General features: G+C 43.2%; 1 protein-coding gene across 2 annotated transcripts; it reads right to left on the reverse strand.

Moving 5' to 3' along the window:
- Positions 1-8729: 8729 nt before the first annotated feature.
- On the reverse strand, positions 8730-12022 carry si:dkey-8e10.3 (serine/threonine-protein kinase SBK1). 2 transcript variants are annotated; one of them, XM_052051622.1, is made up of 4 exons: positions 11793-12022; positions 11183-11347; positions 9676-9878; positions 8730-9592 (listed from the first exon to the last, which is right to left on the reverse strand). In XM_052051622.1, the coding sequence occupies exons 2-4, from the start codon at positions 11343-11345 to the stop codon at positions 8975-8977; spliced, it is 984 nt and encodes a 327-aa protein (XP_051907582.1). In that variant the 5' UTR covers positions 11346-11347; positions 11793-12022; the 3' UTR covers positions 8730-8974. The 2 variants fall into 2 exon arrangements, with proteins under 2 accessions (XP_051907582.1, XP_051907572.1); XM_052051612.1 differs by having other exon boundaries at positions 11183-11355.
- Positions 12023-17598: the final 5576 nt, after the last annotated feature.

The raw sequence follows: 17598 nt of genomic DNA on the forward strand, positions 1-17598 counted from the left end.
GGGTCGGCTAAAAACGCCTTACTATACATCACTGGTGTCAAACTCATTTCACATGATGGGCCACATACGGCCTCGGTAGATGACAAGTGGGCTGGACCATTAAAATGATAACATACTTTGCTATAAACAACTAAAACAATATGTCTTTTCTTTGTTTTGGTATAAAATAATTGTAAAATCAATGGGATCAGCAGATGCCTTTGCTGACTGGGAACGTCCCAAAAAGAAAAGCTTGAATACATTCAGACCAATGTAATCTTATGTTATATTATTAATTACCGGTATTATCATTTTATGTTTGAGCCTCCTATTCTTTCATGTTTAACTTACCTAAATTATATTCTGTTGTTTAATAATTGCTTAACCATGATGTTGTGTTGACAGCGTCTGATTGGCTGTTGAAGTAAGGTCTAAGTAAAAAAAAAAAAACAACAACAACCACCCCATTTTCATGTAGGAAACAGTATTTTCCTTCCACTTTTAGACTGGTAATTCGCTCCAATAAGTAACGTTCATCATCGAGACGGTCAAGTGATGCTTCTGCAGTAAAATTCGCCTTTCTTATTCTGCCATCTAGTGGAAGAAAAAAAAGTGACACCACAATATACAATTTAGGGAACGTTCCAAATGCCTTTTAAGATGCAGCGGTACAGTACGTTGTTCATTTTTAACGTATATTTGCTTTTCCATACTAAAGTTGTGCTTAGCCAATTTCTTTATTTCCTTTTTAAACGTTGCCAGGAGATTTGAGATGCTTCTTCATCAGTATGCGTTGCGTTGTTGTTTGCGTTGACCAGCTGTCTGTCTCACTGCAGTTCACACTGTAATGACTGGATGTGCTAATCTCCCAGGACCATGAAACCCCCCGGCCCCCCCTAACACACACACGCATAGATTATAACTGCAGTGGCGAGCTCCCACGTCTGTAGTCATCCATAAATCCAGTTAACACTCGATGTCGACCAGTCCAGAGGCCAAACGCTGTAGTTCATCGCATTGTATATCATGTAAATGTATTTTCTTTTCCAAACATAACGCCTGCAGGTGATCGATGTTTCCAATGACATATATACAAATACAGTTGAGTTGAGAATTTGAAATAACAGATTTGGTTGCTAATTTTTGTGTTTGCGGCTTTGTTTTTGCCCAGCTAGTCCTGCAGGGAACCTTTGCAATAGAGTGTGTTCTACTTCATTTCTGATGTTTTTTGCTGATCTTTTTTTTTTTTTAAATATGCAGTCAAAAGTCATATGAATGAGAGATATTTTTGCTCAGACGCCAACGTGAGACCATACGTCTCCATCTTGATTATATTCAAGTTCTCAGGGTTGTTTTTGTTTTCCACTTTAAAACATTAAGACAAACAAAAAAACAATCACTGATGTGTAGTGGTTCACTTGCCTAACTAGTGTGCCCAGGCAGCATGGGATCGGTTCCTCTCTGGCCGTGTACGGGATAAGCGGTGTCGAAAATTACCCGCCGTGACATGAGCACATGCTCAGACGTTCTGAATGCGCAGACACGAGCTTTGCTGATGATCCAATTCCACCTCGTCCTCATCGACACCGATCACATGGAGCAGGTGGTCCTACTCTGTAAAATGAGGGACTTATAGTTTGAAAACTGCCAACTTTGCGCACAAACACCATCGTATGCTTGTTTATGGAATGTGGAAGTAAGCGTACGTGCAAACTGTGCAAAGTATTGAACCTCAAATGCGATGTTTATACATACCATAATTGGAGAGCTTTCAATGGTCATTTCAAGATTGTGACTGATCCCAGGAGTCAAGTTTAGAATTATGGCTGCTCTAAAAAGTCAAATAAATAAATTTGTTCTGAGAAATCAGTCCTATTTTTGAAGAGGGGTGAGGGGGGTCACATTATCAAACTTCAGTGCCAGTGTGACCCTGAAGTGTGATACTATTGATTTTTTATGAGCAATAAATCATTCATATTATCATGGATAAGGAAAAAGTTTTTTTTTTTCAATTTTAACTTAGCTACTAGTTATTTTTTTTGTACCCCAAAATGTGAAAATCCAATTTCAGGGCACAAACAGAAAAACAACCACTCTCACTCACACGTTCAGACGTACTGACAATTTAGTCTTCAGTTGGTTTAAAATTCTTATTTTTCAAATGTGAGAGGAAACTGGTGTTCCTGGAGAACATCAAAACATGCCGTCAATTCTGGATTTTGAAAAATGTCTGCCAAAAGTGCCGCTAAGTGTAGCCCTCTTGATACTTCAGATGGAATCTCAAGTGTCTGGTGGCAAGTGGTGGGCGAATACTTTGCAACCCACAAGAGAAACTGATCCCGCTTTCCAGTCCTTTAAAAACGCCACTCTGGTATTTGTATTGCTTTCCCCTCGTAGTTTTAGTTTGGGATCAACCTTTCAGAGAAACTTCATGGTGAAGTGAGGATAAATAACACTGTCAATGGCACTATAACTCTTCACACTTAGTTTAGGAAACAGTGGGGGGGGGGGGGGCAGCAAGGCTCTTGATGGAGTCGTCAGTCATAAACAACCTGGAGAAAATAAAGCGCAAAGCATGTCGCTTGCGAGGATTACTATTACAAACATGGCCAGTGAGAGGCCAAGTTTATAATAAATAGTAGTAAATAGTATTTCTTTTTCTTTTACAGGGTAGATCAATCAATGAATCTGAAATGCTACGTTGTTATATTTTATAATTGGAGAGCTTTATATGGAGATTTCATTTACAAGAGTGTTACTGATCCCAGAAGTCAAGTTCAGAATTATGGCCACTCTAAAAAGAAAAAAAGAAATCTAACTGTAACGAGAATACAGTCCTATTGTTGAGGCCAGGGGGGGTCATATCATAAAATTTCAGTGTCAGTGTGGTCCTCTTGTGGGTTGCAAAGTATTCGTCCACCACTGCTATACTATTAATTTTTCATGGTCAATAAATCATTCACATTATCAAGAATCAATCTCTTAACATTTAATCGCATGGCAACAAACAAACGAAAAGTTTAGCGCTGCTACTCTAGTCTGTTAACATTAAGAGCCATTAGAATGATCCGAGGCAGTTAGCGCATTGACCTCACAGTGCAGAGGTTGTGGGTTCGATGCCGGCTCAGGCCTCCCTGTGTGGAATTTGCATGTTCTCTCCGGGCCTGCGTGGGTTTTCTCCGGGTACTCCGATTTCCTCCCACTTTCCAAAATCATGCATGGCAGGCTGATTGAACACTCAAAAATTGCCCCTAGCTGTGAGTGTGAATGCGGATGGTCATTCGTCTATGTGTGCCCTGCGATTGGCTAGCAACCGGTTCAGGGTGTCCCCTGCATACTGCCCGAAGATGGCTGGGATCGGCTCCTGCACTCCCCGCGACCCTTGTGAGGATAAAAGCGGATCGCAAGATGGATGGATGGATGGATAGATAGATGAATAGAATGATCCTAGGCACTAAATAAAAACTGATCCAAGAACCAATTTATTGAACAGTCATAAAAAACAAATCATGTTCTGAGTGTCTAATATATAGTTTGATCCCCGCCAACCTCCATATAGGTAATCAAAGGACTTCTGCAGTGTCCATAACAGACACGCAAGATAAAACAGATGTCACAGCATGCTTTGCGTACTTTATCATGAGGTAACCAAGGTTCCGTGACATCACAGAGACAGCCATACGCCCAAAGGGGCTCATTTGTGAGCCGCAGCCTTTGACAGATATGTAAACATATGTTGGCTGATGTTTGGCTGATGGATCACAAAGTAGGATTAAGTCCGCTTTACAAAGCTAAAATAGATCACCAAAATGGGGCAGTAATTTCTAATGACTGCAGTTCGTTGAGCCCTAACATGGTGCTGTGTTAAGCTAGGTTTTAGCATTCTTGCTAAACTATCATTGGTGTTGACTTCAAAGGGCTGTTATGCCTGATAAACGTTATAATCTTTTTTAATTTCCTCATTATATTATTACTTTGATAGAACAAATTGATGACTAACTAGTTTTGAAATCTAAAAAAAAAAAAAAAAATTCACCGTAGTTAACTAGCGCAATATCTCAATTCTCAACAGAATTAAAAGTGAAGACGCTCAACAATTTTGGGACAGATTTGATCAACAAACTTGTGAGTAGTACTGGCGACCTGAAGTACAAAACACAACAATGAAACACCAGCAAACACCCCCCCCCCCTCACACACACACACACACAAACAAATACCGGTAGCTACAAAGCTGTTGTGTTTCGCTACAAAACAGCTTTTATAGCTCTTACTTTACCATATTTTTTCATTTGTTGTTGTTTTGTGTTTTTCATACTGTATTGTATTTAGTTTTGTGTTGTTTTGTTTTAAGTTGTATAATTGGTTTCGTTTAGTTAGTTAGGTTAGTTTAGTTATTTGCTGTCATGTTTTGATTTGGCTCTATATGTGTCTGTACTATATGGTCACCTTAGGAATGGAATCAAGTCTATAGACACGATAAAGGTCCCAGTTATGGAGATTTTCCATAACAGACAGCGTGGCATTATTAATAGTTCTCCCACATGACAGCCAGCGGGCTTGAATCCCTTGTCTACTGTCGTGTCTGTGTACCATTGTGTCGTGTCGGAAAGCATTCACGTGAAGGAGCGAGTGAATAGCACCATGGCAACGAAATGGGCAAATTCATCCAACATTGGTCCATTATCTTCTCCTCCTCAGTTGAATTTCTGACTCGCCTGACTGTACTCACGATGTTGCTTTTGGATCGTTATGACTTCATTCACATCAACCTTTTTTTTTCTCAAAATAGCTTGACTCTATCAATTTATCTGAATCAATTTGAACTCATTTTATTCTTAATTCAAACTACTTTTTAATTATTTCTCTTGAAATTACAGTGACTCCCTTCCTCCCCTCATATTAAAATTGAATTTTTTGTAAAAGGATGTATTTCCCCCCCACAATATTACAGCTACTTTGTCAGAAATATTGATTAAGATATTGTTATCCATCCATCCATCCATCATCTACCGCTTATCCGGGGCCGGGTCGCGGGGGCAACAGCTTTAGCAGGGAAGCCCAGACTTCCCTCTCCCTAGCTACTTCTTCCAGCTCTCCCCGGGGGATCCCGAGGCGTTCCCAGGCCAGCTGGGTGACATAGTCTCTCCAGCGTGTCCTGGGTCTTCCTCTGGGTCTCCTCCCGGTGGGACATGACCGGAACACCTCACCGGGGAGGCGCTCAGGAGGCATCCGAATCAGATGCCCAAGCCACCTCATCTGGCTCCTCTCGATGTGGAGGAGAAGCGGCTCGACTCTGAGCCCCTCCCGGATGACCGAGCTTCTAACCTTATCTCTAAGGGAGAGCCCGGACACCCTGCGAAGAAAACTCATTTCAGCCGCTTGTATCCGGGATCTCGTTCTTTCGGTCACGACCCATAGCTCGTGACCATAGGTGAGGGTTGGGACGTAGATCGACCGGTAAATTGAGAGCTTCGCCTTTTGGCTCAGCTCCTTCTTCACCACGACAGACCGATACAACGTCCGCATCACAGCAGACGCTGCACCGATCCGCCTGTCGATCTCCCGCTCCCTCCTACCCCCACTCGTGAACAAGACCCCAAGATACTTGAACTCCTCCACTTGGGGTAAGATCTCCTCCCCGACCCGGAGGGGGCACTCCACCCTTTTCCGACTGAGGACCATGGTTTCAGATTTGGAGGTGCTGATTTTCATCCCAACCGCTTCACACTCGGCTGCGAAACGCTCCAGTGAGAGTTGGAGAGCCCTGTTTGAAGGAGCCAACAGCACCACATCATCTGCAAAAAGCAGGGATGAAATACTGAGGCCCCCAAAACGGACCCCCTCAACGCTTCGGCTGCGCCTAGAAATTCTGTCCATAAAGGTTATGAACAGAATCGGCGACAAAGGGCAGCCTTGGCGGAGTCCTACCTCCACTGGAAACGATTCCGACTTACTGCCGGCAATGCGAACCAAACTCTGACATCGGTGGTATAGTGACCGAACAGCCCGTATCAGGGGATTCGGTACCCCATACCCACGAAGCACCCCCCACAGAACTCCCCGAGGGACACGGTCAAACGCCTTCTCCAAGTCCACAAAACACATGTAGACTGGTTGGGCGAATTCCCACATACCCTCAAGGACCCTGCTAAGGGTGTAGAGCTGGTCCACTGTTCCACGGCCGGGACGAAAACCACACTGCTCCTCCTCAATCTGAGGCTCGACTTCCTGACGGACCCTCCTCTCCAGCACCCCTGAATAGACCTTACCAGGGAGGCTGAGGAGTGTGATCCCTCTGTAGTTGGAACACACCCTCCGGTCCCCCTTTTTAAAAAGAGGGACTACCACCCCGGTCTGCCAATCCAGAGGCACTCTCCCTGTTGTCCACGCGATGTTGCAGAGGCGTGTCAACCAGGACAGCCCCACAACATCCAGAGCCTTGAGGAACTCCGGGCGGATCTCATCCACCCCTGGGGCTTTGCCACCGAGGAGCTTTTTAACCACATCGGTGACTTCAACCACAGAGATAGGAGAGCCCACCTCAGAGCCCGCGGGCTCTGCTTCCTCCAAGGAAGGCGTGTTGGTGGAGTTGAGGAGGTCTTCGAAGTACTCTGCCCACCGGTTCACAACGTCCCGAGTCGAAGTCAGCAGCGCCCCATCCCCACTGTACACAGTGTTAGTGGTGCACTGCTTCCCCCTCCTGAGACGTCGGATGGTGGACCAGAATTTCCTCGAAGCCGTCCGGAAGTCGGCTTCCATGGCCTCACCGAACTCTTCCCACGCTCGGGTTTTTGCCTCGGCGACCACCGAAGCCGCGGCCCGCTTGGCCAATCGATACCCGTCAGCTGCCTCTGGGGTCCCACAGGCCATAAAGGCTCGATAGGACTCCTTCTTCAGCTTGACGGCATCCCTTACTGCTGGTGTCCACCAGCGAGTACGGGGGTTGCCGCCACGACAGGCACCAACCACCTTACGGCCACAACTCAGATTGGCCGCCTCAACAATAGAGGCACGGAACACGGTCCACTCGGGCTCAATGTCCCCCGCCTCCCCCGGAACATGGGAAAAGCTCTGTCGGAGGTGGGAGTTGAAACTCCTTCTGACAGGGGATTCCGCCAGACGCTCCCAACAAACCCTCACTATACGTTTGGGTCTGCCAGGACGGACCGGCATCTTCCCCCACCATCGGAGCCTACTCACCACCAGGTGGTGATCAGTTGACAGCTCCGCCCCTCTCTTCACCCGAGTGTCCAGAACATGCGGCCGCAAATCCGATGATACAACAACAAAGTCGATCATCGAACTGCGACCTAAGGTGTCCTGGTGCCAAGTGCACATATGGACACCCTTATGTTTGAACAAGGTGTTCGTTATGGACAATCCGTGACGAGCACAGAAGTCCAACAACAAAACACCACTCGGGTTCAGATCGGGGGGGCCGTTCCTCCCAATCACGCCCCTCCAGGTCTCACTGTCATTGCCCACGTGAGCATTGAAGTCCCCCAGCAGAACAAGGGAGTCCCCAGCAGGAGTACTCTCCAGCACACCCTCCAAGGACTCCAAGGACTCCTGATATTGTTATAATAATAATTATTATTATTGTCGGCCCGGCTCCGGCCTTCCTGTGTGGAGTTTGATGGATGGATGGATTACCATCCACACAGCGATGAACAACCATCCACCTAGGGACAATTTAGAGTGTCCAATGCATGTTTTTTTTTTTAATGCGGGAGGAAACCGGAGCACCCGGAGAAAACCCACACAGGCCCGGGGAGAACATGCAAACTCCACACAGGGAAGCCGGAGCTGGAATCGAACCCGATACCTCTGCACTGTGAAGCCGACGTGCTAACCACTGGACTACCGGGCTGCCTGAATGGATTACTATTATTGTTATTATTATTATTTCAGTTCTTTCCATTGTGGCCATTTGCCATAACTGTTGATCCATGGCAGTCCCACGCTTGGGAGTTGGCTTGACGTGGTCTTCATCAGTGTTTGTTTGACCCGTTTGAATGTGCACTCAGATTTAGGGCTGATAGGAAACATAACTCGGTGATGCGCCGCATGAGTTGTCATCAGCCACGGGGCCAGCTGGAGCGAAATGCCAAGGAATTATTCAATAGAAGGGGGTTTAGAAAATGAGATGAGACGGGGATAGAGATGTCGAGCGACAGCCACGCCAAAGTGGTACTGAGGTCAGTGTTCTATTCTATAGCTTCAAAGAGTTATCCGATATCTGGCCAACAGATTGGAAGCGGGAATGCTAATTGGACGGATGGATTTGTGTAAATATTTCTTTCCATGCGCCTGCTCTCACAGTGTGGTCATATACAGTATTGCATATGCTAAATTATTCCAATGGATACAAGTGGTGCCTTTGCTGCTGTTTTTTGTCTTCAGAAAGACAAAAAAACAGCAGACTGTGCTGTATGCATGACAAGGGACATTTTTGATGCCAAAAAATTGTATTGCACAAACATATCTCAATGCGAGTTGTGAGTGTGCATTTCTTACCATACTCGGATTTATTCAAATAACATTCTTCAGTCTACTCGGTTCATTGAGAACATTTTTGTGACGTGTTCACTCGATACGATAAAACGATTTTCAGGGTCACCTTTGTGGCTCTTCTATCGCTTGACCACGTGCAAGGCTCGCACGTTTACTCATGCACATCCCAGCCACAGAGTGCCGTATTGTGACAGGCTGTTGTTAAGTAAACAAAAGAAGGTTTGCATACTTCGGAGCTTTACCCTGCTTATTTATTACACTTGTGATACATTTCTGGCCCTTCATATGACCGTTTAATAGTACACTGGTATACATTGAAATGGGTGCAACAAAATCTTGGTTGTTGTGGACGAAGTTCATGTTCAATGAAAACACACGTAGTATAATACAAACAAGAACTGAACAACATTTAAATGATGATGTTCATTCATGTTAATGAATACAACTTCATGTAAAATCCAGCGCCGTTCGTCCAGGATTATTCTTTGTCTTTTTCTACTGTCGTCTGCTGCTCCATCCCATTTTTCTTCTTAAGCCAGGCCTTCATCACGTATTCTCTCACCGTCCCTTCGGCGCACCTCTTTTCTGCATCCACGGCCAGGAGCTTACGAAACAACTCCATAGCGTCTGGAGTGAACTTGTTCCACAATTGAGGATTGTCCCGTTCTGTGTTGCCATCCTCTCCCAGGCTTGACCAGTCAGCAAACTCTTGGTAGCAATCATCCGAGTCCGTGCAGCGCTCCCAAGGAAAGTAACCCGTCAGAATGCAGAATATAAGCACACCAAAGGCCCAAGTGTCTAGACTTGGCTCCACACTCAGCGGAGGCGCAGTGACTTCTTTCTGGCCCTCGAGGAGAGCGACTTTGCAAAGCTCCGGGGCCATGTAAGGCAGAGTCCCGGTGATGAAACTGATCAGAGTGCCCCTCTTCTGGGCCAGGCCAAAGTCTGCCAGTTTGACTTGGCAGCAGTCATGATCCAGCAGCAGGATGTTCTCAGGCTTCACATCTCGGTGGACCAGCCCCCGACTGTGGATGAATTCTAAAGCACTGGCGATCTGGACGGCGCAACGTTTGGCCGCCGACTCAGGGATTCCCACCTGAAATGGATCATTTAGCGCTCTAGAAAACGAAGCAAAATCAACCGACTTCTTGATGAGTTTTACACAGTGACCAGCCGTACCTTGGGCTGAATGACGGCAAACAGGTCCCTCCCGATGACAAGCTCCTGGGCAAAGCAGTAGTGCTCACTCGACTGAAAGGCGATGCCAAAGAGACCCACGATGCAGGGGTGGCAGGACAGATGTAAGGAGATGCAGTACTCTCGCAGGAACCCCTGCAGCTTAGTTGAGGTTTTCGGCATCACTTTCAATGCCATGGGAGTCCCTGCGGCAGCATCCGTATTCAAAACATCCACTCCGTAATCAATGAAAAACGTGAACAATTACACTCATTCTAATTGGTTGAACTTATGACCTAACAACAACAGACAATAAGACCAATTGGCATGTCAGAATACACCTTAACTGGACTGTAGCTTCAAATGAAATTAGAGTGGCGACTTCTGTAAATGTGAAAATCTCAAACAAATGCGACATCGAAAGTGAGTGGAATACATGTGTCATGTGCCGCAGTGTGTTCATGGAAGTACATATTCCGCCTTGGATCACAGATCCCCGGTCCCGACACATTTGTGATAATTTCAAAGATTTGGTGCTTGAAGTGACCAGTTCCGTCAAATATCTCTGAGTTCCAAAGCATCTTCTCTTTGCCAGTAACGTTTTCTTGTCCTTAATCCGCCATTGTTTTTTTTCAAATTCCGTACTTACCGCACTATAAGGCGCATTGGAGTATAAGGCGCACTTTCAATGAATGGTCTATTTTAAAACCGTATATAAGGTGCACTGCACTATAAGGCGCATCGAATAGAAGCTGTGGTTACCTTATGCATCCACTAGATGGAGATATGCTAAAGGGAATACAGGACAATGCAGCTTTATTTGTAGAGAGCTTTCACAACCGTTGCAGATCGAACAAAGTGCTTCACAGAACGTTTAAAATACTACATCCAAGAAATCCGAACATTGAGCCATATACAAGGCGCATCGGACTATGATACGTGACTGTTGGCTTTTGAGAAAATTGAATGCTTTTAGGTGCGCCTTATAATGCGGAAAATTTGCTAACTGTGGCGTTTGTGGCCTCTTGATGATACGCATCCGATTGAAACGCACATAAGCCAAGGTGTCTACCCATAGCGCTTAATTGGATGAAATGGACTTTAATGCCGTTGAAACAAACACTGTATAACATTCATTCATTTATCATATCATAGGGCTAATTGCTGTCCACACAACATCCACCACAGCCTGGACATCATGGAAGAAGGATTCTTCCATCTGTGATCTCCTATGAATATTTCTTCCCCCCCCCCCCCAAAAATGGGTTTTCTCCGAGCATTTCCTTTCACGGATGGGTGTTGTCACCTGAATATATCTTTGATCTCTGTGAACTGTGACTATGTAAATCCGTTGGAGATGTTTTAGTGATTAAGGGCAGTAATATAAATATACTTGACTTCTACTGGGGCCCATGTCATTGAAATTAATTCTGTTTTGTTTTGTTCTTAACATTTTATTCTTTACAGTCGTTGTTTTGATTTGATATGATGTCAAGCAAGTGCAAAGTACCCTTGAAGCGATGTGTGACCAGCAGCACTTTGCCATATTTCCCTCGGCCAATCTCCTTGATGATGTTGAAGTGTTCTTGGATCTCCAGTTGGCCGAGGCTCTGGGACGTTAGCACTATCAGCTCATCGATCAGGCTGCCATCGGGGAGGCCCAACTCAATCATCTCTTGCGCACTCACGATATTCATAAAAAAGCAAAGAAAAGACTCTCAAATACTGACGATAATCATACCAAACAATTATTTAGGGTAGTGAGGGGCAGATCGAAGTAAAATGAAACACCATGCTTTAAAATGAGCACCATTCGCATCAGTTGGCAGCAATATGCTGTAACAACACGATAATGAACATTTTTTTCCCCCAAATATTCAGCAGTTTGCAATAACCCAAAACATACATCTTTTTCAACTGAAAACCATTTGACCGAACATTTCAAGGAAAACAAAAAGTCACAACAACTTTAGTTTGATCATTGCAGATTTTTTTTTCAAACAGTAGGTGCCATATGGCAAAGCAGTACATAACACATTAGAACAATATCAAAAAAAAGTGGTTATTACTGCGAATTACTTTGACCCAACATAAACACTCCATTCACATGGAAGTCTTACCTTCGACAGAACACTTCAAACACCTTGTCGCGGAGAGTGCAGTGAAGCAGATGGTGTCACCGCAGTATGTTGTTCACATCCACTGCCACAGCTTGGATGAACATACCGAGAGGACCTGAGAGCTTTTCCCTGCCCAGCGCATAGCTCAACTCTCAGTGGCCACAATGAGAACATTGCACGTTTTGACAGCTGATTACAAACGCTCTCGAGCGTGCACTTTCAGTACGCACTCACTCGCCACGGCTGATTTTCTTCCCGAGCTCTTCTGACCTACAAAGGGCATATTAATATGCTAATGTGTATCTACAAATACCGTGCATCTCGTTAATGGATGACAAAAGAGCTTCATGCGTGCATTTTGCAGATTTGGATAACAAATCAGCGTTACATCTCCATAAGGTGACCAAAAGCTGTATTACAAGCAATTAATCATGTATCGAGAATGAAATACAGGAAATATTCAATTAATTAAAAAAAAAAAAAACATTGTGACTTTATCTGTAAACATGACAGGAATTGTGCTTCGTACATTCGTGGACATCAAGCAAATTGTGTGGGCCATTTTCTAAGAATTGGATGAATATTTTTCCTGATTGGATCAAGAAATGGCTTAAATTACAATACCAATTTCATACGTGTGTGTATACATGTACACTGTATATACTGTATTTATACATAAAGTACATATACAGTATATGTATATATATATATGTATATATATATATACATACACTGTATATATACCGTATATTATATATATATATACAGTATATATTGTATATATATATATGCATATATATACTGTACATTTATAAGCACACTAGCTGGTTCGCCGCCCTCCGGCCGGCTCATCAGCTAGTTCCTGCGCAAGGCTGGTAAGGTGGGCCTTCGGCCCACAAAAGTGTTGTTGCTTGGTTCAACTTTTTGTTCATCTTCAATGCTTATCGCGAAAATAAAGAGATGTTTAGCTCTACTAAATAACTAACAATTTCATTGCAATGCTTGTGGGTAGACAACATTTTTTCGCTAAGATGCCCGCGCGATCGTAGTGAGCCACTGCCTGAGCGGCGCAGTGGCGGCGCAGTGGCGGCGCGCAGCGGCGCGGTGAAGTAGGTACGTTTTGAAAAGGGACAGATGGAAGGACAGACCGCGTGCGGGACGACGCGCAATATATATATATATATATATATATATATATATATATATATATAATATATATATAGAGAGAGATAGATAGATATAATATGTGTGTGTGTGTATCTGTAAAATCATGGATTTTTTTTAGGCTTAATCTGCAGTTTGAAAATCACAGATGATTGTTTCAGTCTATGTCCAAACAATGAGAAATGAAAAATGGTCATGATGCAGTTCTAGCATTCGATTTTAATCATCAGTGCACACCGTGCCGGTCGATCCTCATTTAAATGTTCAATATAGAGTACATGTTCATTTCGGGTATGCCACTTGTAATGTAGACTCCGTGGGAATGTTGCCCTCAACTGGAGGAATACATGCCCTCCGACTGCGATAGCATTCGTACAAACGATGAGCCCCCCCCAGGGGTGCTTTTTACAACTTGGACGCATCCTAATGGGACGTTTTTGTCTCCTCTCATGTGTATGTGTGTGGGTCTGGGAGTGTGTAACATTTTGTGTCAAGCCACTCAGCACCGTGACCCCCCGAGGTTCTATTCTTGGCACACGGGCATCAACATGTGCAGGACTTGCCGACACAAAGAAACAGATACTGTCTGCTTGTGTTTTTTTTCCCCTCTGGCTCTTGTCGGAGAGGGGCCGGCCGGCGGGAGCCAAAGCCAATATTTATTTTGCATTTGAGTGCGTCGCAACTAAAAAGCAAATTAAAATGTGTTTTTAGATCAAAATGCATCTTCATTTAAAAAAAGAAAAAAAAACTCTCTTCCTTGCAGATGAAAGTGTGCACCTTGATAAAACTACTTCGTGACCAACTCCAAATCATGAAAGGTGTCAGAATCAGTTCAGTGATCAAGTTGGTATCCAAGCAATTTAATTTTTTTTTGTTCTTTCTTTGGCTTGAGAAAATAATTTACAATAGTACAGTACATCAGGTTACATGACACTTCTCAGAGTCAACGCTCGAGAAATTCTTCCCCTCATTCAAAAAAAAACGTTTTACTTGTTTGCATTTTACTTCACATTGATTTGTGTGGAACACTTAAAACTACCGTATTACATTGAGAAATATTCAAAATTAACTTTGCATTACTACTTTGTCAGTTTTAGGTTCTACTATATGTTAACTTATTTTTACATTTGTGTGACAGTTAATCATTTTAAAATGTTACTTTAAAAAGGTGCAATTATTCAAGGTTAAACAATGGTAACCCCGGAACTGTTTATTCCTATTTCCATTAGTCCGACACCGATATTTTATTTAATTTGAACATATACATTGGTTGCACATGATTAAAATGTTCTAAAACCAATGCAATTTTCCCTTGTTTTTCTAAAAAAAAACAACAAACAAATTATATGTATTAGTTGAACACATTTTAATCATGTGCAACCAGAAACCAAGTACCGTCCGTATACAGTCAAACCTCGGTTTTCAAACGTCTCTGTTCTCAACCAAATCGGTTTTCGACCAGATCATTTGAGATTTTTACGCCACGGATTACGATTGAAACCCGGTTTTTGACCAAACTGAGCAACACGCCACTCGAGTCCTCTCGGCTTCCTTACACGAGGAAGTGACGCTTCTCGTGTGATGTTCATTGTGAACAGATGTGTTTGTTGTGATTGACGCAAATCTGACAGTTTTTATGTTATTTCTGCAGAGTGTATTAACCCCTAATCATGGGCGAACAAAATAGTTTCAGATTTCAAACAAATCGCTTTTCACTCATCATTGTCATTGGTGAAAAATCCTTCAATCTAATTCGCGGCTCTTGTGCAATTTGAATAATTTTAGACTAAGAATTACAACTTCAACGCGTCATTTGACAGTAAATGGTGGAGACGTATTAAATCGGACGTTGACATGACACCGCCGAGTGCTTTGTTTTCACATTTGGCACTGAACACATGTTGCAATGGGCAGGAGGGTGAATGACTTATGACATTTTGCAGAGGACATGAACTTTAATATTGTGTCATCATCTCCAAAAGTGTCCGGCCTGTCACACATCCAATCTGACAGCTGCAACTGAGCCCCATCCGGGCCATTAGTCGTTTGAGGTTGTACTCTGTGCGTGTATTAATTGTGCCTCCATTATGTTTTGACATTTTGTCCAGTTTGCAGACACTTTGATTTGATGTCCTTCAGTGTGGGTACAAAGGTGAAATTATTCACACACCACAGAGTAAAATGGGGACACGTATGGACGCATTTGGCCAAAGCACCTGCTGTGAAAGTAAAGGTCCATTTAGCACCAGCAATGATTCTCAGAATCAAATACCTGGACATGACCAACTGCCTCTTGACAGTTTAAGTCCTGTTCTCGTACTGTGTGCGTGTTTCGTATTCAAACAAGAGACACACATATTGTTGCGTGCACATGAACACTCAAGAACAGGCAAAATGAAGTGAATAAACGAAACCAGGGAACTAAGAACCGTACAAGCACGCTGGCAGAACTATGAGGAACACCTGGACAAGACACAAATGGCTGAGGGAGCTGATTGGGACATACGAGAGAGTGCAAGTGTAAACATACACACAAAAAAACAACAACTGATGAGCTAGTCAGGCGCCACAAGAAAACACGACATTACATGAGGATAAAACAAATCAATCCAAACAAAAAAATGTGTGTGTGTGTAAAATATATGTATGCATTTGACAACATGTTATTATTAGTGTGAGAACCCAATTAAAAACGCACAACCATATTCACTTTTAAACCACACACACGTACGCACCTCACAATGTTAATGCACCAACCGATTTCACAAATGTAATTTAGATTTGTTTTGTTTGTGTGCGAATGAACACAAAGCTTTGTATAATAGATTTGTCACATGGTGTTTGTGGATGATTTCCAGCGTTTTTGGCCATGACACTCATCAAAAGAGAAAAATCCGTGTTTGGTGGTTGCATCTTCTCTGCAGCACGCGTGGACCATCACCGATTTTCATGAGGAGGAAAGTCGGCGCTATTTGACCGTCGCCGCTGGACAGCCCCGGGGCGCTTGTGTTTTTTCGCGTGTGGAGTGGGCAGCATTTTTAAAAGCCCCGTTTTGTTTAGCGGATATGTTGGCGCTGTTGGAAAGGATGAGGAAAGAGGAGCGTTGGATCTGAGCGTGGATGCGCATTTGGAACTGAGAGCCGCCGCTTGGAATTGAAACGGATTTACATGGGACAGGAGAAGTGAACCAATCTATTTTCTTTCTTTTTTTTGCCAATGGACACTACAGATTCTTGTTTACTTTCAAACTTGGCTTGTAGCCGACGTGTGCAAATTTTGAGCATGACGTCTCCGATCCACTGGTGAAAGTACACTTTGAGTTTGATATCGAAGTGCTTCAAACAACAAAGCGAATGCAGGAAAAGTGATTACGATTCCCTGACTGTCCGTGGTTTATGCTAGGTGTTGTGTTTTTTTATTTTACATTATGTTAACTGTTTTGTAAAGTGTTTCATTACAACTGCAGCTGTTGTGAAAGTGGTATATAAATCAAGATGTATTGTACTGTATTGTATTCACGTTTTCAAAGAAAGGTCATGTAACGGCCGATGTATTACATGAAACTGGCTTCACAGTGCTTTGTTAAATAGCTCCATTTTGAGGTTTCAGACAGCACGCATACTGTGGCTATGTTCCAGGTGGGGCTCAAACTGTGAGGTCAACATCAACATTGTGAGATGCATCACCATGACGATCTGTCTCAGCACAGCTGAGCTGAAGCGATAATTACAGTTGTGAGCTATGATAAACAGTAAACTGAGCTCATTAAGTGTGTCGTACTACAGGAGGCCGCAGATGAAATGTATACTTGCAGCATCCAACAAGACCGGCCTTAAAGTGGAAGCTGGACGGGAAGGCCTGATGTTGACATGAGTATGAGTGTTGCTGGAGTGAATGAGGACAGACTACATTTGTTCCAAGTTGATTTTTATTTATGCTTGTTTCACTGGAAAGACTTAATTTGATGTAAAAAAGAGAACAAACTATGGAATTAAATTTAATCTGAAGTTTTCCTTTTCTAATCAACTTTTACATGCGCAAAGGCAACATGGAATAGAAACATGTACAATACTACCACCTAGTGGATCAGTCAATCCATGGCAATCATTTTCTGTTGAAAACTCGCCAACCCATTTCAAACGGTTCATATCGACGAGCATACAAGGACAAAAGATAGCTAAAAAAACAGACAAAATCTTGTCATGGGATCACGGCGTTTGCCAAGGATGAAGTGAGAACCAATTAAATTCAATTCTAATGTGGAAAAATATGCACTCGTTCATTGATTCACGTTCACATTTCACATTATCAACACATTGGTCCTATAGCTACGAAGACCGTCTATTAAAAGCTGCAGACAGCTAGCTTCAAAGGACTGGATCGACTTAAAAACACAGAAAGGAAACATCACCATGCACTGACAAAAAAAAAAGTAGACCTACTTGATTTTCTGTTGGACATTAAAATTGTTCAACTGAACTAACACATGTTGATTTATTTTCTAGGAAAACACGGGAACATGACAAGGGTTTACCACATCTTAATCACGTGCAACTGATATAAATGTAAAACCAAAGCACTATACATATATTTTTTCCAGTGTGGTTCACTGCTTCGTGTTCTGCATGAAATGTCCGATGTG

The sequence above is a fragment of the Hippocampus zosterae genome, chromosome 2 (genome assembly GCF_025434085.1).
Source record: "Hippocampus zosterae strain Florida chromosome 2, ASM2543408v3, whole genome shotgun sequence".
NCBI classification, from domain to species: domain Eukaryota; kingdom Metazoa; phylum Chordata; class Actinopteri; order Syngnathiformes; family Syngnathidae; genus Hippocampus; species Hippocampus zosterae.

Excerpts from the sequence above, each read along its gene's own strand:
- si:dkey-8e10.3 (XM_052051622.1), bottom strand. The coding sequence starts at position 11,345 with ATGATTGAGTTGGGCCTCCCCGATGGCAGCCTGATCGATGAGCTGATA. Across the intron at positions 9,879-11,182 it reads GGTCACACATCGCTTCAAGG|GGACTCCCATGGCATTGAAA; the intron begins GTACTTTGCACT and ends ATGCTGCCGCAG. Across the intron at positions 9,593-9,675 it reads TTGCCGTCATTCAGCCCAAG|GTGGGAATCCCTGAGTCGGC; the intron begins GTACGGCTGGTC and ends GATCCATTTCAG.